The sequence below is a fragment of the Cyprinodon tularosa genome, unplaced genomic scaffold, assembly GCF_016077235.1.
Source record: "Cyprinodon tularosa strain WSP-4 unplaced genomic scaffold, ASM1607723v1 ctg531, whole genome shotgun sequence".
NCBI lineage: Eukaryota > Metazoa > Chordata > Actinopteri > Cyprinodontiformes > Cyprinodontidae > Cyprinodon > Cyprinodon tularosa.
In genome coordinates this window covers 1,108,437-1,123,726 of record NW_024039265.1, presented here as the reverse complement: position 1 = coordinate 1,123,726, position 15,290 = coordinate 1,108,437, and the positions used below count along the sequence as shown (strand labels likewise).

At 41.7% G+C, this 15,290-nt stretch overlaps 1 protein-coding gene across 4 annotated transcripts in view; it reads left to right on the top strand.

Annotated features, from left to right (window-relative positions):
* The window catches only part of LOC119796028 (myosin phosphatase Rho interacting protein), a 62,643-nt gene that overhangs the window by 1,932 nt on the left and 45,421 nt on the right, over window positions 1-15,290 (top strand). For all 4 annotated transcript variants that reach the window (XM_038304335.1, XM_038304336.1, XM_038304337.1 and 1 more), the window contains exons 2-3: window positions 11,348-11,425; window positions 11,542-11,607. In XM_038304335.1, coding sequence (XP_038160263.1) covers window positions 11,348-11,425; window positions 11,542-11,607 — 144 coding nt within the window. The remainder of the gene's footprint in view (window positions 1-11,347; window positions 11,426-11,541; window positions 11,608-15,290) is intronic.

The window sequence follows — 15,290 nt, the reverse complement described above, 5'->3', positions numbered from 1 at the left end:
TTGCAGCACTTATTGTGAGTCCCAGTTCTTTTTGCGGGATTAACTGGATTATTTTACACTGAGGTGGTAAAGAAACGGCAAGTAATTATTTCATTATCTGGAGAGCTGTAAAATTTAAAACAAATATTTGAAAAATTCTTGCTGAAACTTAAGAATCCGGGCCTGCTTAAAGTTGTAGGGAAGTCATATTTAAATGTCAAATGATTCTGGCTTAAACATGTATATAAATGTACTCTTTTATCAGACGGTACTGTTTCAAAATTTAGAAAATTTCTAAAAAAAAAAATCCTGTCTTAAAATCTGGTTGTTGTTTTTCTTCATTATCTTATGCAGGCCAGTTAGCTATACCTCAGCCTGTACACGTAAATTTGGCCAATCATATGTTTACGATCATCTGTCAATCAAATTTTTTCGGTCATAGCATCTTGATTCATATGTCGCAGCTAATATACGCAACGGTTGAAATAAGAATCATTTCCTTTCCCATTGAGTTCTGTCCCAGTGTTCACGGGGATGGACGTCTGTGTCTTCGGCAGGCGTAGAGCTAACAGAACTGGCAGCGCTGCGAGGCAAGGGCTCAAACATGTATGGCTGTAAGCCTTCTACACCAAGCCAAGCTTCTGCCACCCTGTTGTCCTCTTCCACGACATCTTCATCCCCGCTTTCCTCCCCTAAATAAAAAATGTATGACGGAGGAGACTCATCCACGACCTCCGACACTAAACTCTCCTCCTCTTGAATGTTTCTGCTGTCCATAGCGTTCCTTGAAAGTGTCGTTTCTAAGTCACCAATTTAGCGTTACTTGGTCTCAATTAGGGTTGTCACGATACTAAACTTTTCAACTCGATACCGATACTAAGGAAAATATTCGATACTCGATAGCATTTTCGATACCACAAGGATAAAAACAAAGATTCCAAAATTCAACAGAAATATTTTCATTAATAAATAAAATGCAATAAATAAATAATAATAAACAATAAAAACTATATTTTGAGGTTGTTTGCTGTGCACAATATTAAGCAAGCTTGATAAAAAACTTATAAAATTAAAATTAAGTATTCCTTCCTTGGCTATGCTTTGCACACATAATAATGACACTAGCCAAACCGGTTAAGAAACAAAAATAAATCTCAGCAGCTGCACCTCTTACAAAAAAAAGTCTGAAACTGAACAGTGCACAGAATTATTCAATCACGCAGTGTTCTGAAAGTGCATTGTTCTCTATTCTGCACTTTAGATGAATGATTGCTTAGGTGCCGCTGGTGATGGCACTGTATCGATACTTTTAAAAACGAGTATCGTATCCGGATACAACGTTTCAGTATCGATACTTTTTTGAGTATCGATACTTTTGACAACCCTAGTCTCAATTGAATTTCACATTGGGAACCTACTAGCACTAAGTTGCAAACTGGTTAGCAAGATGCTTTCGACAAACCGGCAACAACCAAACATGCCAGTGAACCTTCCACCACAGCAATCCCGCCCCCTTGATAAACGACCAATCACATTCACTTTATTCACTCGTGTAAAGTCATGCTTCACTCAGGAGAATTCGGAAATGCAACGGTTGGAACAGCCATTTCCCTGTGAATATAAGTTACAGCTGCTACACTGAAGAGTGTTGGTTTGCGAAACCTAAATGTGCATTGTTATGGTGCATTAACTGACAGAATTTTTTTTTGTTTTTTTGGTTTTCATCCAATAGTTGAGGATGTTAGGAAAAGATCGCACAGATCCAGCGACCAGCCAGTTTTATCTTTTTACGTAGAAAACAACTCCTAAGTAACGTTTTCCAAAGTACAAAAATTATTTTTAAGTTTGTCATCAATGTTTAGTGATACAATCCATGTTTGATCTGTAGTACTTTAGCTGATTAGATGATTCCTTATTCATTACAACAAATGGGGTTGCCTTTTAATCAAGGCCAATATAGAAGATAAAACCCTTATTTTGTAAGCAGTTCTAGGGTGAGATGTTTAAGGAAATAGGAACCTCCTGCCCACACACACTTTGACAAGTGCAGCTGTAGGTTTAGAGAGTGAACTGACAGCCACACTCTTTTTGCTTTTAAGAATGAGTAAACAGAAGTGTTGATCAGATGTAAAGTCGAGTTCATCAGCAGGGTGCCTTTACAGATGATGTCTGATGCAATCAGTATTTCAGTTTATTTTCTGTGAGTTAATGAGGATAAAGTTTGGGTTAAGTGTTTTCTTTTTTTTTAAAAGAGCTGTTAACTTCTTGAAGCATTATGTCCTTTTCCTTCTGATGGAATCAGCGATTGAGGAAAACCCACGGATTGTCCGATCTAAATCCGTTCGGTGCTTTAAAGGTCTGTTGGAAGAAGACAAAGTAGATCTCTGCGATTAAAGTATGTTTTCCAGCTTTCTCTCCTGGATCATTAGTTTAGTCTGTGATGCATCCAGTAATTGATCCCAGATGGGCTCCTGAATGCAGCGTAACAATCAAACCACGACGTCAGCATCCTCCTCCTCTGCTGGAAGTGCTGGTGTGCAATGCTCCCATTGGAACTTGTGCATCTCTGTATGTGAGGTTAACCCTTTGAATTCCACAGTCTGGATGGAAGGTTTAGGGTTACATCACTTCCTTTAATCTCCCTTTGACCTGACCACCACTGTCTCCTACATCCTGTTTGAAGGCACCCTGTTCTTCCTCATTGTCCCTGTAGCAAAGAGGATTCTTTTGAAAGTCCTCCCACACTGTCCGCGATCCAAGCAGTCTGCAGGGAGCTCACTCGCACAAAGAAGATCTGTGAGCTTTCCAATTGGGACCAACCTCAGGCCAGTTAGATGATCCAGACTGTTATGTAACCCTATGTAGGCAGGATGCAACCTTTAAGCCTTGATTAACAGATCTAAGGCGAAGGTAGGGATTTGTAAAGTAAAAAAATAAATAAAAAATTCTCCCCAGTGTGCAGGAGAGATGAACCCAATAACCCAGATGAAAGAAAGCTCTTCTAGTTCCTTGTAATGCGGTTATAACGCCATGAATGGGTGATTTAGCTAAGTGAATTTGAGTCCTAAATTAAATAGGAGTTGATCGGTGCTCAGGGGGAGCTGCATGGTTCGCTTTGATATTTGGAGGACAACAACCCAGCGCTAACAGTGTCTCTCTGTTAGGCAGTAGGATAAAAGCTCTGAGGGGGCCGCCGCACTAAAGAGCATGTTCTTTTATTACAGACAGTTTGCTCCATAACGAGTTTGTGTCAGGAGATCAAATCCCAACTGTTCAGGCCAGGCAGGGGTGTGACGAAGAAACTGGGGTGGCAGGAAGAGACAGGAGGCATGTGGTCAGGAACCTGACCATTCAGCTTCACTCAGGACGTTCGACCAAACCAACGCTTCTCAAACTCTGCGATGAAAGTTGGTGGGGATGCTCTAAGGGTGGCGGCTCATGCACATATAGGCTACGTTCACACTGCAGGCCTTAATGCTCAATTCCGATTTTTTTGTGAAATCGGATTTTTTTGCATGTCCGTTCACACTTCCAAGTATATGCGACTTGTATGTGATCTACTGTGTGAACTGAAAGCGTTCAACCGAAGTGTCCCGCATGCGCACTCGAGGACGCGATGACGTCACATGTAGCAAGCGTCCTCAGTGTTTGCGGAAGTAAACATGACTCGTGATACCGCAGCGTATATTGCGTTCTTTAAGTTCTTCTCCAACAGGAGCAGGCACATTACGAACGAAATCTTTTTAAGAAGATCAAAAAGAAAGAGAGCCAGATTTCTTGCAATGGCGTTTTGTGGGGCAGTAATAGCAACGTCCGTACAGAGCTCTCACTGAGCTCTCTATTGACTGCTCTCTGTGTTATCTTCCGCCATGGTTGTTAGTTTTTCCCGCCTCCGCTTAGTAGGACGCAGATTAGTAACATTTAGTAACATTTGTCAAGTATCAATGACGTGTAGGTCGGATGAATGCGACCTGGCCGTACAGACACAGGTCGCATTTGAAAAGATCAGATACGTATCGGATTCAGGACCACATATCCAAGTGGCCTGGGTCGCATTTGAAAAAATCCGATCTGTGTCGTTCAGACTGTCATAAAAAGATAGGATACAGGTCACATATGGGCAAAAAAATCGGAATTGGGTCACTTCAGGCTGCAGTGTGAACGTAGCCATAGTTACTCGACCCAAACGCTTGCATTCGTTTTTTGTATTTTCCAAAAATAAGCTCAAACATATATTTATTGAATGCTTTCCTGTTGTTGAGAACACGAGAGAACTATAATACACTGATATTTATAGGTAGTTAGAGAGAGATGCCTTTTAGTGCATTACATATATAGGGCCCAAAACATTAATGTATATAAAAACAAATCTATCAAAATATATCATGCATCCTTAGAAGTACAATTTCAATTCCATCCATCCATCCGGAAAAAATATGCATATGCTGCATTTTAAATATAGCATAGTATTTTTTTTTTAACTGCTAAAGAACAAGCTATGTTTTCTTATAGCTAGTAATCTGTTGGCATTTTTTAGCTGAAAAGGCTCTATATGTCCAATGAACAGATTCTTCGGTGGCATCTCCAAATAAAAAAACAACTAGTTTCGAAACTTTTACTTTAAATCCGACCGCAATTCAGATGTCTAAAGTGACAGGTCCGAGTATGTTAGACCGGTAGGCAGAACATGGGAGCAGCGTGAGAGAAAAAAAAAAACACTAAATCAAAATTTGGCTAAAGTAAATGAGCTGAAAGGGGGGTGTTACTACCCGATCCGTCCCGGAGGCACGATCTGTTCTGTGCATGCGCTATTTGAGCATCCAGATATACATTCGGGTCGTTTTCAATCTTATTTTGTTAAAAATACGTAAATGATTTTCCCTCCCCAAAAATGGTAAACTTACTAAAATATAATGTGTTAAAGGTTAACAATGTAATTTCTGAGAAATAAAATGCCTTAAAATCCTTTCTGTTTTATCACTCGCCTCTGCCTGATCTGCACCGTAAATGGAATCCTACGCTACTTCCGGGAGCCATCTTTTTCGGCTTTGGGTTTCAACATAAATCTAGTCTTTTTGAGTTTTATGTCTTCGTTTCGTTTTAACCTTATGCTATATAGTGCGTAATCTAAAGAAAGAAACAACTACAATGGAGATAAACATGGTTTAATCATATTTTGCTCTGAGCATGTCTGATGATGATGTCAGAGAAGCAGTTTAACAGAGGCCTGTGCTCAAACTCCAGATGAATTGAATGTAAATCTTCAATTCCTACATGATTTATTATTATTTTTTTTTCAGAAGCTAAATGAGAACTACACTAAGTTGGTGTCATTTTAAAACCTCCCACTGCACAATCAGAAAATTGTCAGGGGGGCTTTTGCTGTATTTTTTTAAATCATGGCTACTATTGTTGGGTAGGATATCCTGTAAGTTTATGGGTTAAGGGCAGATTATACTTCTGCTACCGCACACATCAAATGGGTCTGGTCGCGAACCAGTTTTTGCTGGTATGCTTCTGCACTGTAGGTCTGGAATTTCTAGGGACACACAGCAGTTTCCCACCAAAGTGCCTATTGGAGAACTTCAGCAGATGGTCACGAGAACTTCGGCGGCGCCGGCGGGAGCTTTTATCTAACAAAACAACAATGGCGTGTCTGCAAGAAATCATGGAGATAGACCTAGAGTTGCTAGACATTGAAGAGGAACAGGTTCTGTTAATGGAGTTGGCAAAAAGACAGATTAATCTTTTGTCATAGTTGTCCATTGTAGTTGTTTTTGGGTTTTTAAAAATGGCGCACTCTGGCACCAAATTGAGAAGGATGACCACACAGACAGCTGGAAAGGCATACCAAGGACCAATCACAGCTGCTTTTTGTCTGCGCACTTCCACTTGAGGTCTGCGGGGGTTTGTGACCATCCAACGCATAGTCCGGATTTTTTTTAGGTGCGCCACGACAGTTGGAGAACCTCTGCACAGGGGGCGTGGTCGCGCACAGAGACAGATTCTATGGTTGCAGAGGCTATGCGTCAGAAGCATATATTGACCTTAAGGATCTGCTGACACTTTGGTGCCAGAAACCACAGCGTACCTCAGGGGTCAAGTGAAGTCACTGCCTCAGCAGGTCAGAACTATTCTAGAAGCTGATGTGCTCTATTAGAAGGGTGGTCTTAATGTCTCCTGTTTTTTGTTTTTTAATTTTTGTGACCAATCTCAGTCCAGTTATAAAACATATTAAACTTTTCCTGTTTTCATGCAGAAACTAAACAGGTTTTCTTCCAGAAATAGAAATATTCTCCTACAACAGGTTTGTTTACTGTTGACAATGGAGGGGTCATGGATCCACCTGGTATCACTCAGCGGTCTGCTTTCCTTCCTTACATAGTTAGAGATTATTTGGCAGCGAAAAGTAGAAATGATTAACTTTCTTTAGTTTTTGGACAGAGCACTTCTTTTATCCCATAGTCCTAGTTTAATGAGTCAGTAAAGTCTGGATTATTATTTTTCAGCTTTAGAACATGCATTGTTTTTTCCTCTAGCTACCAGACACAAGTCAGTGTTTCACTGCTGATTTTTCCTCCTCATAACTGCAGTAATTTGCTTTGACATGCTGGTTTCAGCTTTTGCAGGAACTCCTGACTGATAATGAGCTGGTTTCCTGGTGCTTGGAGATGATCACAGTTTGTGGGTTTCTTTTTCTCCCTTGAAGATTTTTTTTTTCACAACTGGCCCCAGGTTCCCAGTGGGGCTGAGATCTGAGGACTTTTCTTTGCCCACAAGCCAAAATGTTAGCGTTTTAAGCTTTGGGCCACTTTATCACTCTGGCATTGTGACGCTCTGCTCCAAAATACTGACAGATACAACGCTGAGTGGCTCCTTGGTTGTGGAAAGACTCTCTTTATTCATTGCAGGAAGTGCTTGGTTGAGAAGTCGCCCCATGCGTGGATTTTATTATGATGTCGGGTTGGGCCTGCGGGCGTAAATCAAGATGTTGTTGGATGATGATGCATTTTCCTTCACTTAGTGTCAAAAGGCCGTTTAGTTACCTAAATCTTCTTCTTTTGCGCGAGGATGAAACCTGCATGACTTAGTTTATTTTTTTTAATGGCTTAAATATAGAGAAAGTGAATACTTTTATTTATTAAACCAGTTTAACAAAAAAATTTTGTTTTTTTATCCGACATGATCATTTTGGCATTTTAAGCCATTTTTTAATCAGATGTGCATGCCGCTGTCTCTTTCTGAAGCCAACAAAGGCTACGTTCACACTGCAGGCCTTGATGCTCAATTCAGATTTTTTGTGTGAAATCCATTTTTTTTTTTTTTTTTTTTTGCCATTCACATTTCCAGATATATGCGACTCATATGTGGTCTCCTGTGTGAACTGCAGTCATACAACGCAAGTGTCCCGCATGCGCTGTAGAGGATGCAGTGACGTCACACGCCAGCGTGCTCTGTGTTTACGGAAGTAAACATTGATGTTAGTGCTGGAGAACATCTAGCGATCTTTCTCAACCATAAAAACACAATCTTTCCAAGATGCTTAAACATAAATACTGCTCTCCTCATCATCGTCCACCGTGGTTGTTTTTCATGTCGCTTCTTTATAGCAAGACCCAGAATAGTGACCTTTGTCAGGTATTAATGGCGTTCAGGTTGGATGAATGCGACCTGGTCGTTCAGACACAGGTCGCTTTGAAAAAATTGGGTCTGTGTTCAGACTGCCATGAAAAGATCAGGTACAGGTCGCATATGGGCCAAAAAATAATCCGATTTGGTTCACTTCAGGCTGCAATGTGAACGTAGCCAAAGTTGGATAAATGCTGCCGTTTGGATGCAATAACTGAAATGATGTAAATGCACTTTTTTTTTTCTTTAACCATTGAAGACGTTGTTTTATTGAACGACTTGTAATTAAAAACAGTTTGACTGCTCCCATCCTCTGCGCTCACATAAATTGTGTTATTAGAGTGGTTGTTGTTGTTTGTGTTAAAGCTATATCAGCGCCTGAATTAGGGCTGAGACAATTAATTGGATTAATAGTGATTAAACGATTATACAAATAATTTAGTAATAAATTAAACGTTAATTGGGGTGTAGAGACCCTAAAACGTTCCTTTAGCTAACAGAGCAAAGAGCTCAGAGCAGTAATTATACCAAATATAAAATTAGTTAGCATTTTGTATTTAAGATAAAAATATTTTTTTTGCCGTCGGTCAATTGGGGAGGGTTGCAAGTATCCGGTTCGATCCCCACAGTCCCACTCTGGGTTCCTGAGCAAAACCCTTAACCCTGATTGTTTCCCGGGTGTCAAACCAATGCAGCCCACTGCTCCCCAAGGGGATGGGTTAAAATTTGGAGAGTGAATTTTGTCATTGTGGGACAATAAAGGGATTTACATTAACAAGATGCTCTGTCCAGAACTCCTCAGGTGGAAAAGTTTTACTTTCACCTGGTTTAATTTCGCATAAAGCCTTCTTTAAGGAACCCTTTGCTATCGGTTATGAATCGATTAATAGAAAAAATAACAGATTAATTGATTTGTAAAATAATCGTCATTTGGAGCCCTAGTCTGAATCTTCAGTTCAATCAGAAAGTGTTTTTTAGACCCATACAGCATTACTTCTAAAGCATTACATTGTACAGTAATCGCTAAAGGGTTGAAGGTTTGCTGTAGAAAATGCTTTCAGTGTTTGAATAGACATTAATTATGATGCTGCTGAAAGCTTCAAGCAGTTGGAAGAGTTTGCCAACCAACCACCACATTGTTTGTGTTTATCGTGTATTTAAACATGGAGAGTGTTGTTACCAGAAACAGTTTTCCTCATCCGAAAACAAAAGAACACCAATCAGAGAGTGTTAGGAAGGGCCATGTGCCAGAAACAGAAATGTCTGTGATAGATTGTTTTTAATGTTGATTCATTTCCTAAATGATTCAGACTGTGGTAAAGCCTTTCAGTTCAGGACTTCTAAAGAACAAATCAGAACAGAAGTATGTCCACTGATTGCATCGTGTTGTTAAGCTCTTACGTGGCATTTCACACCTTATCTAGGGTTGATCTATGCTCTGCTTCCTGTTTACATGATGCACATGCTTGGTGTACTGGAATGGAGAGTATCTGGGGTGGATCCTGTGGCCTAAAACTGACGGGGAATCTACGCTGCAGTGTTTACTTCTGAATCTAGAGATCTGTTTGCTCTTCCTTCTTGTTTCTGGAACAGCTGCTCTCTTATAACCCCTACCCCCAGGCCTAATGACATCAGGGCAGGGTTGAGATGGGTTTTTCCTCCTTTGTAGTGCTCCCAAACCCGTTGATTTATGAGCTTCACAGCGTGTCGTCTCTGCAGAATACGCTTCTTTAATGAGTTCAGCTTATTAAGCGTGCTTTAATAGACACGCTTCTACAAGTTCATCCTGGCACGTACGGATTTACTGCAGGCATGCAGTGACACGGAACAACGATGCAGGCAGCAGCAGAATCCCAGACTTCAAATGGGATCCTTCTGCCTTCCAGCTGGTGCTTGGGTTGTGGGGGGGGGACTAATGGTTAACAGTAAAACCTTCAATATGAGGGTTTAGAGGTGCCCTGCTGCTTACCAAGGACAGGCGCCATGTTTGAATGTTTTCAGTTCTGTTGCTGTTGATTCCCTCATATCTTGGCGATTTAAAAAAAAAAAAAAAAAAAAACAGCAACGTCTGGGATTTATGGATTTTATGTGATAGACCAACACCAGGCGTTACATAATTGTGGAGGAGGAATTTAGGATTCTTGTTGTTCCACAGAAATAAATCATGCATGTGCATCTATTTATTAACCCCCATAAGCTGCACCTTTTAGATTAGTCTCTGCCTTAATGCACCTGATTCAAATAATGGGCTGGAGAGTCCTCCTAAGCAGGACTCTGTAGATTTAAGCCAGGCGTACAACCCCGCGGTTTGGTCGTACAGTGCTCACAGAGTTCAGTTCAGAGTTCACAGCTCACGATGTATGTTGCGATTTTGCATGCTGAAAATAAAGCCCCAAAAATAAAAGGCGACAACGTATTTGGACAAAGACGTGGCTGAGCAAACATGGCTACTACGGTCTGTCAATTTTACAGAAAAAACTACATTTCAATCGCACCCCCGCCTTGATTCTGTGTTTTCCTCTGAAAGGAAGAAGTAGTCTCCTTGTTTGCGCACTGAGTGATTTGCCCAATTTGGCAGACTGAATTTTAAACATGTTTGATTTTCTCCCGGCCTCACAATTCCTGATCGGGAGGTGGTCGGGAGAGGCTGTTCGGCCCTTGTTACCCCCTGTGCACCACAAGACGCACAAGGCACGGTCAAAAAATTCTCGCACCACTGGAAAGTCGGCCCGAAAAGGGTAAAAAAAAAACATACAGTGTAAGCCCAGCTTAAGGACCGATACTCGATACCTGGCTGTGCAGTATCAGCCGATACCGATACCATCTGTTTGAAATTGATGTGTGTGACGTATAATAATTGCCATCATGGCTTTGTTAAGCTGCTGCTTTCCTTTGTGAAGCAGGAAAAAGACTAAAACAAAGGGAATCCAGTAGCACTTTTTATTGCCTATCTGGAATGGGTGATAATACTTGAATAAACTTTTAGCTCTCAAAATGGTATCTGTACCTCATTTGTTGGTACTCACCGATACCGATACCACCATTCTAGTGCTGGATCGGGGCCTCACCAGATACTGGTATCGTATTGGTGCAACACTAGTTTTCTCCCTGATTAGATGTTCTGGGTATTTGACCCACTGGAAGGTAGGCCTCCACACCTATCGTGGTGTTTTGTAGGTTTCCCTCCAGGATTACCTTGTTTTTACCCCCATGCATTTTCCCCTCGACTCTGATTAACTTTCCTGTGAATCCTTACAGCATGAAGCTGGATGTGCTTCAGTAGATTTCTACTTTGAATGCTTGATGCTCATAAGAAAAATCTGTGGTGATTCTTTTTTTTTTTCTTTTAAAATTAAGACTCTTGCCTGAATAAACTAAATTAAACACAGGCAGGTCCTGTTTGCTGATTGGATGGCTTCTGATTGCTTTTATTTAGGAGAATACAACTATCTGCTACTAATATCTCAGATTCGTCTCAGTGGTTCTAATGGAGCAAGATGCGAAACATTTTAGTCAGTTTTTTTGTAGGGTATCAAATAGACTTGATGATCCCAGATGTTAACACACTGGTTGTGTGTGAATGCTGCATGTGCCACAGGAACAGATGAACATCTGGATCCTGCAAAACTTCCTTCAATTAAATTCAACCAGCATCTATCTTACTCTGCTCAAGCTCTGCCTCAGCTTTAATAATGATCGTAATTACTGTTCTTTCCCCCTTTCCCTGTTGTTTTTATAGGCCAAGCCAATTTATGCTGGATGGCTGTGCTTGGCTCCTGAGGGAACCAACTTCGACAATCCAATGCAAAGATCCCGGGTAAGAGCCTCATAGGCCCGCAGACACATTTCCAAGCTGTAATTAAATGAGGGTGAGAACAATAGTTCTGTTCTTTTTGGACCTGTTCTGATAAATGTGTGGTGTTTTTCTCTCAGAAATGGCAGCGGAGATTCTTTGTGCTGTACGAACATGGCTGTCTGCGCTTCGCCTTGGACGAGTCGGTGAGTGGCACCTCAAATGCTCCTTCCTTCCTACTGCTGCATGGAGAGCAGGGAAAAAAGCTGGTTATAGGTTCATTCTGTGCTCTGATGCATTTGATGTGGGGGCGGGGTTAAATCCTATTCCAGGATCCCTGGAAACTAATAATGTTTTTTCAAGTTATAGAGTTTTAGTTAGACTTAATTAGAGAATTGGTAGAAACAGAGGTGGTTAAGCCAGCAGTAATTACACTGAACCTTTATCAGTCTGGTTAACGGCCTTTGACTCTAGCCAGGATCTTGCCGGATCAATCGAAGTGCAGGAGGTAGGACTTACGCGTCACTCTCAGCCCCAGAACCACCCATAATAAAAGTTTTTTAGATTTTACTATGGAGGCGCTCCAAGGCAGCGGCCAAGAACAGCTCCTCTCGACAATTTCGCAAAATATTCCGCTGAATACGATACAAACTAAACATCAAACCCGCATCTATGATCGCCAACGCCTGCTGGAGCTGCAGTCACAAAAAGTTTTAAATACTGACATTTTTGACAGTTTAAAATGCTGCAAAGTGCTATGAACAGATGTAAACAAAAGCGGAAAATAACTGACGGAGAGAAAGAGATGCGCGAGACGCAGAAAGCGAGGCTGCAGAGGGGGGCTAACTGCGAAGCTAAAGAAAGATTCCCACAGACTTCCGCTTCCATCAATCCTGCTCTCCAACGTCTGCTGGTTGGAAAACAAAATGGATAATTTCTGACTGAAACTCTCTTCAAAAAAGGAGATATGTAACTGCTGCGCCATCATTCTGACGGAGTCTTGGCTGCGTGCAGCACTACCGGAGCAGTGTTTTGAAATTTTTTTTTTTTCAAGCTATTATTGTCATTACACTGTCACAAGTACAGAGCAATGAAATGATGTATTTAACCCATCCCCTTGGTGAGCAGTGGGCTGCCATTGTTTGGCACCTGGCGAGCATTGTGGGGTTAAAGAAACCAGGTCATCTGTTTGTGTGTTACAGTTAACGCAGATGTACACCCCCACCCCCTTCCGCAGGCACTCTGCATCACTTCTCCAAAATTGTAGGTGACCGTAGACAGGAGGCCTCTGATTGGTCAGTCCTACATCCACTCTACACTGTGCATATTTCCTGTTTGGTACCTTACCGGCTTGTTTTGTTTGTATGACCGCCATTGTGGAAAACGACTCGTAAAGATGGACCAGCTGGAAGAGCGAGGTGCGCAAGAACGCTGGGACCCTTTCTTTTTCCACTTGGATCCCCGCTCTTTTTCGCCCTCATGTCCTTCAGTTGAGGCATAAACTTGCCCCCACTTCCTCACCACCTCGGCCGTATCGATCCACCGCTAGTTCGTGACTATCCCTCTTGCATTGTGGCGTGGAATAACACACTGCAGACCAAACTTCAATATTGGACATAAATCAAAAATATCTGCGACAAGCTCACTGCGACACACTGCTGCAGGGAGGATAACCAGCCCCTGAGGGTCTTTTCTCAGCCACCCAGAGTGGCAGTCTGTGGATGTGGGGCTCAAATTCAGAACCTCTGTATTCCAAACACAATGCCTTAACCACTAAGCTGCCACTCCTCTATAATGATGTCCTAAGTGAGACTGATCTAACTTTAAAAACCTTAAAAACCAACATCTTAAGTGTCAATTTTTCAAATCTTTCACTGGTATCTTTCATGGACTACAAAATACGTGCCGCCTTGAGTTTTTGCGTCATAACCGTAGTTATCTGATCACTTCTAACCTGATGAGGCTGTCTCTGGTAGTCCGGCCTTTAAAATCGAGCTCTACCAGCTCTTTAGACTGATTTGGTGTATACACGGCGTATAAGTCTGGCTGGCCAGGCTAGTAGTAGACATGATTATGGCTGAGAAATGCAGCCCTTCCCCCACTTGTTTCTGTGCATGGCCAGTTTGCTTGGTGAAAATGTTCAGCTTAATTCCAGGTAAAATAAATCTGTTTTGTTTCTGTTGCATCTGTGTACGCCACCAACAGTCACAGTGTGGGAACTACACAAACTCCTCTCATTGCACTTTTGAAGGTGGTGCTTTTTAAAATCTGCTTGGGAGCAATGAGCAGCAGATTTTGTCAAAAATCCTTGAACCGAAACAATTAGCCATTGATTGTCCACCTAGTACAGGCCCGTTACTCAAAAAAAGGATAATTAGCCTAAAAAGGCCTAATCTAATCAATTTGACGTGAAATGATTGTCCAGTATAACTATAGTGTTTTATCTTAAGTTAGCAAAATGTCATATTAGCTTAATGTTTCCGTTTTATGTTCAAAGAATTGTTTCCCCTGTGATAAGATTTAATCAATTTAGGGATTCATAGAGGCAGTTCAGGTACAGCACTTTTTGTACCCTGCAAGGAGATTTATAACATTTTGTCAACAAGCCCTTTAGCAAAACTTCTTGAGAAAAATCTACCCAGCATAATAAAAGCCATTTATGGAAAGGTTGAGGAAAACTGGTGTTGGTGAAAAAGATTACAAGACCAATGTGAGAATATCTTGCCAAGTATATTTCTGTGGCTGTTGCTGTAACAGGGTGGCCCACTTTATGTAAACATTATGTGCGGACTTTTTTGGACTCATAACAATGCTTTCCAGCTCCATTCAGCTCTTTTTGCAGAAGATCTGGTTTGTAGCAGATTGGTAATTGGTACGTGTTTGTGCTTCGCTTGAAAAAAAAAAAAAAAACCAGTGCAGCCGCTGAAAGCTCAAAGCTTAATGAGTCTTAACTCCCCCACAATTCCACTATTTTGCTTCTAATCTTGGTTTTGCGTTGAAGATCCATTCACTTAGATGTGCACTGCAGGGGTTTTCTTTGACGACACAACTGTTCCTGTCTATCCTAGAACGTTTATAGAAGCACCAACCGCCACATCAGCAGGGGTTAAAATGTGCATAGTCAGTGGAAACTGTTAACCTCGGCGTTCCTGCAAAATAAGAAGAATTTGACCTCAGACTTGTTGAATGTGTTGGTGAGAACCGTTTCTAAGGTCGAGCTCTGTAATCTTCAGACTACTGGGGATGGCAGGAACATGCTCTGAGAGGAAAGTGAACTTCTGTTTGTGGTGCTTGTGCGTCGCCAGGGAATGTGACACGGGTGACCAAACCCATAACGGCTGATCTGACTGGAGATTAGGCTGCTTGTGTGCAAACAATGGGGGGCCACACATGCTAGCCAGCCTGCTAGAAACACAGAAGCCTGCTAGAAAAAGAGCGAAGGGCTGCTTCTGGATGGTTTTAGCTGGCCTGTCATTAAGTTTACTTTTTGTCATGTTTGTCTCTCAGTGACAGGAGAAGAGATAGGGCCGAACTTTACAATGGCTTCCTGACATCTTTGCCTTTCAGCCCAGCTCCTGAATTCACATTTGGGGACTCTCTCTCTATGTCTGTGTTGCCAGAGATGACAATGGGAGGAAGCTTAGGAAAATACTGTGTGTATTTCCACTGTGTAATGTGTTTCCAGTGACACCCAGGCTGGTTTGCAGTTGTTTTCCTCTCATTGTAACAACGATTCCCAAAACTGTCCGCCACATTGTCCTTTGGTCTTTTCATCTGCTCCCAGAAACAGGAAGTGGCGGTCAAGGACATTGCCTCTTTGTGCTACCGACCCCAAGGATTGAGTGTTGATACCAACCTGTTCTCTCGTTCTGGATCTCGTTGAGCTTAT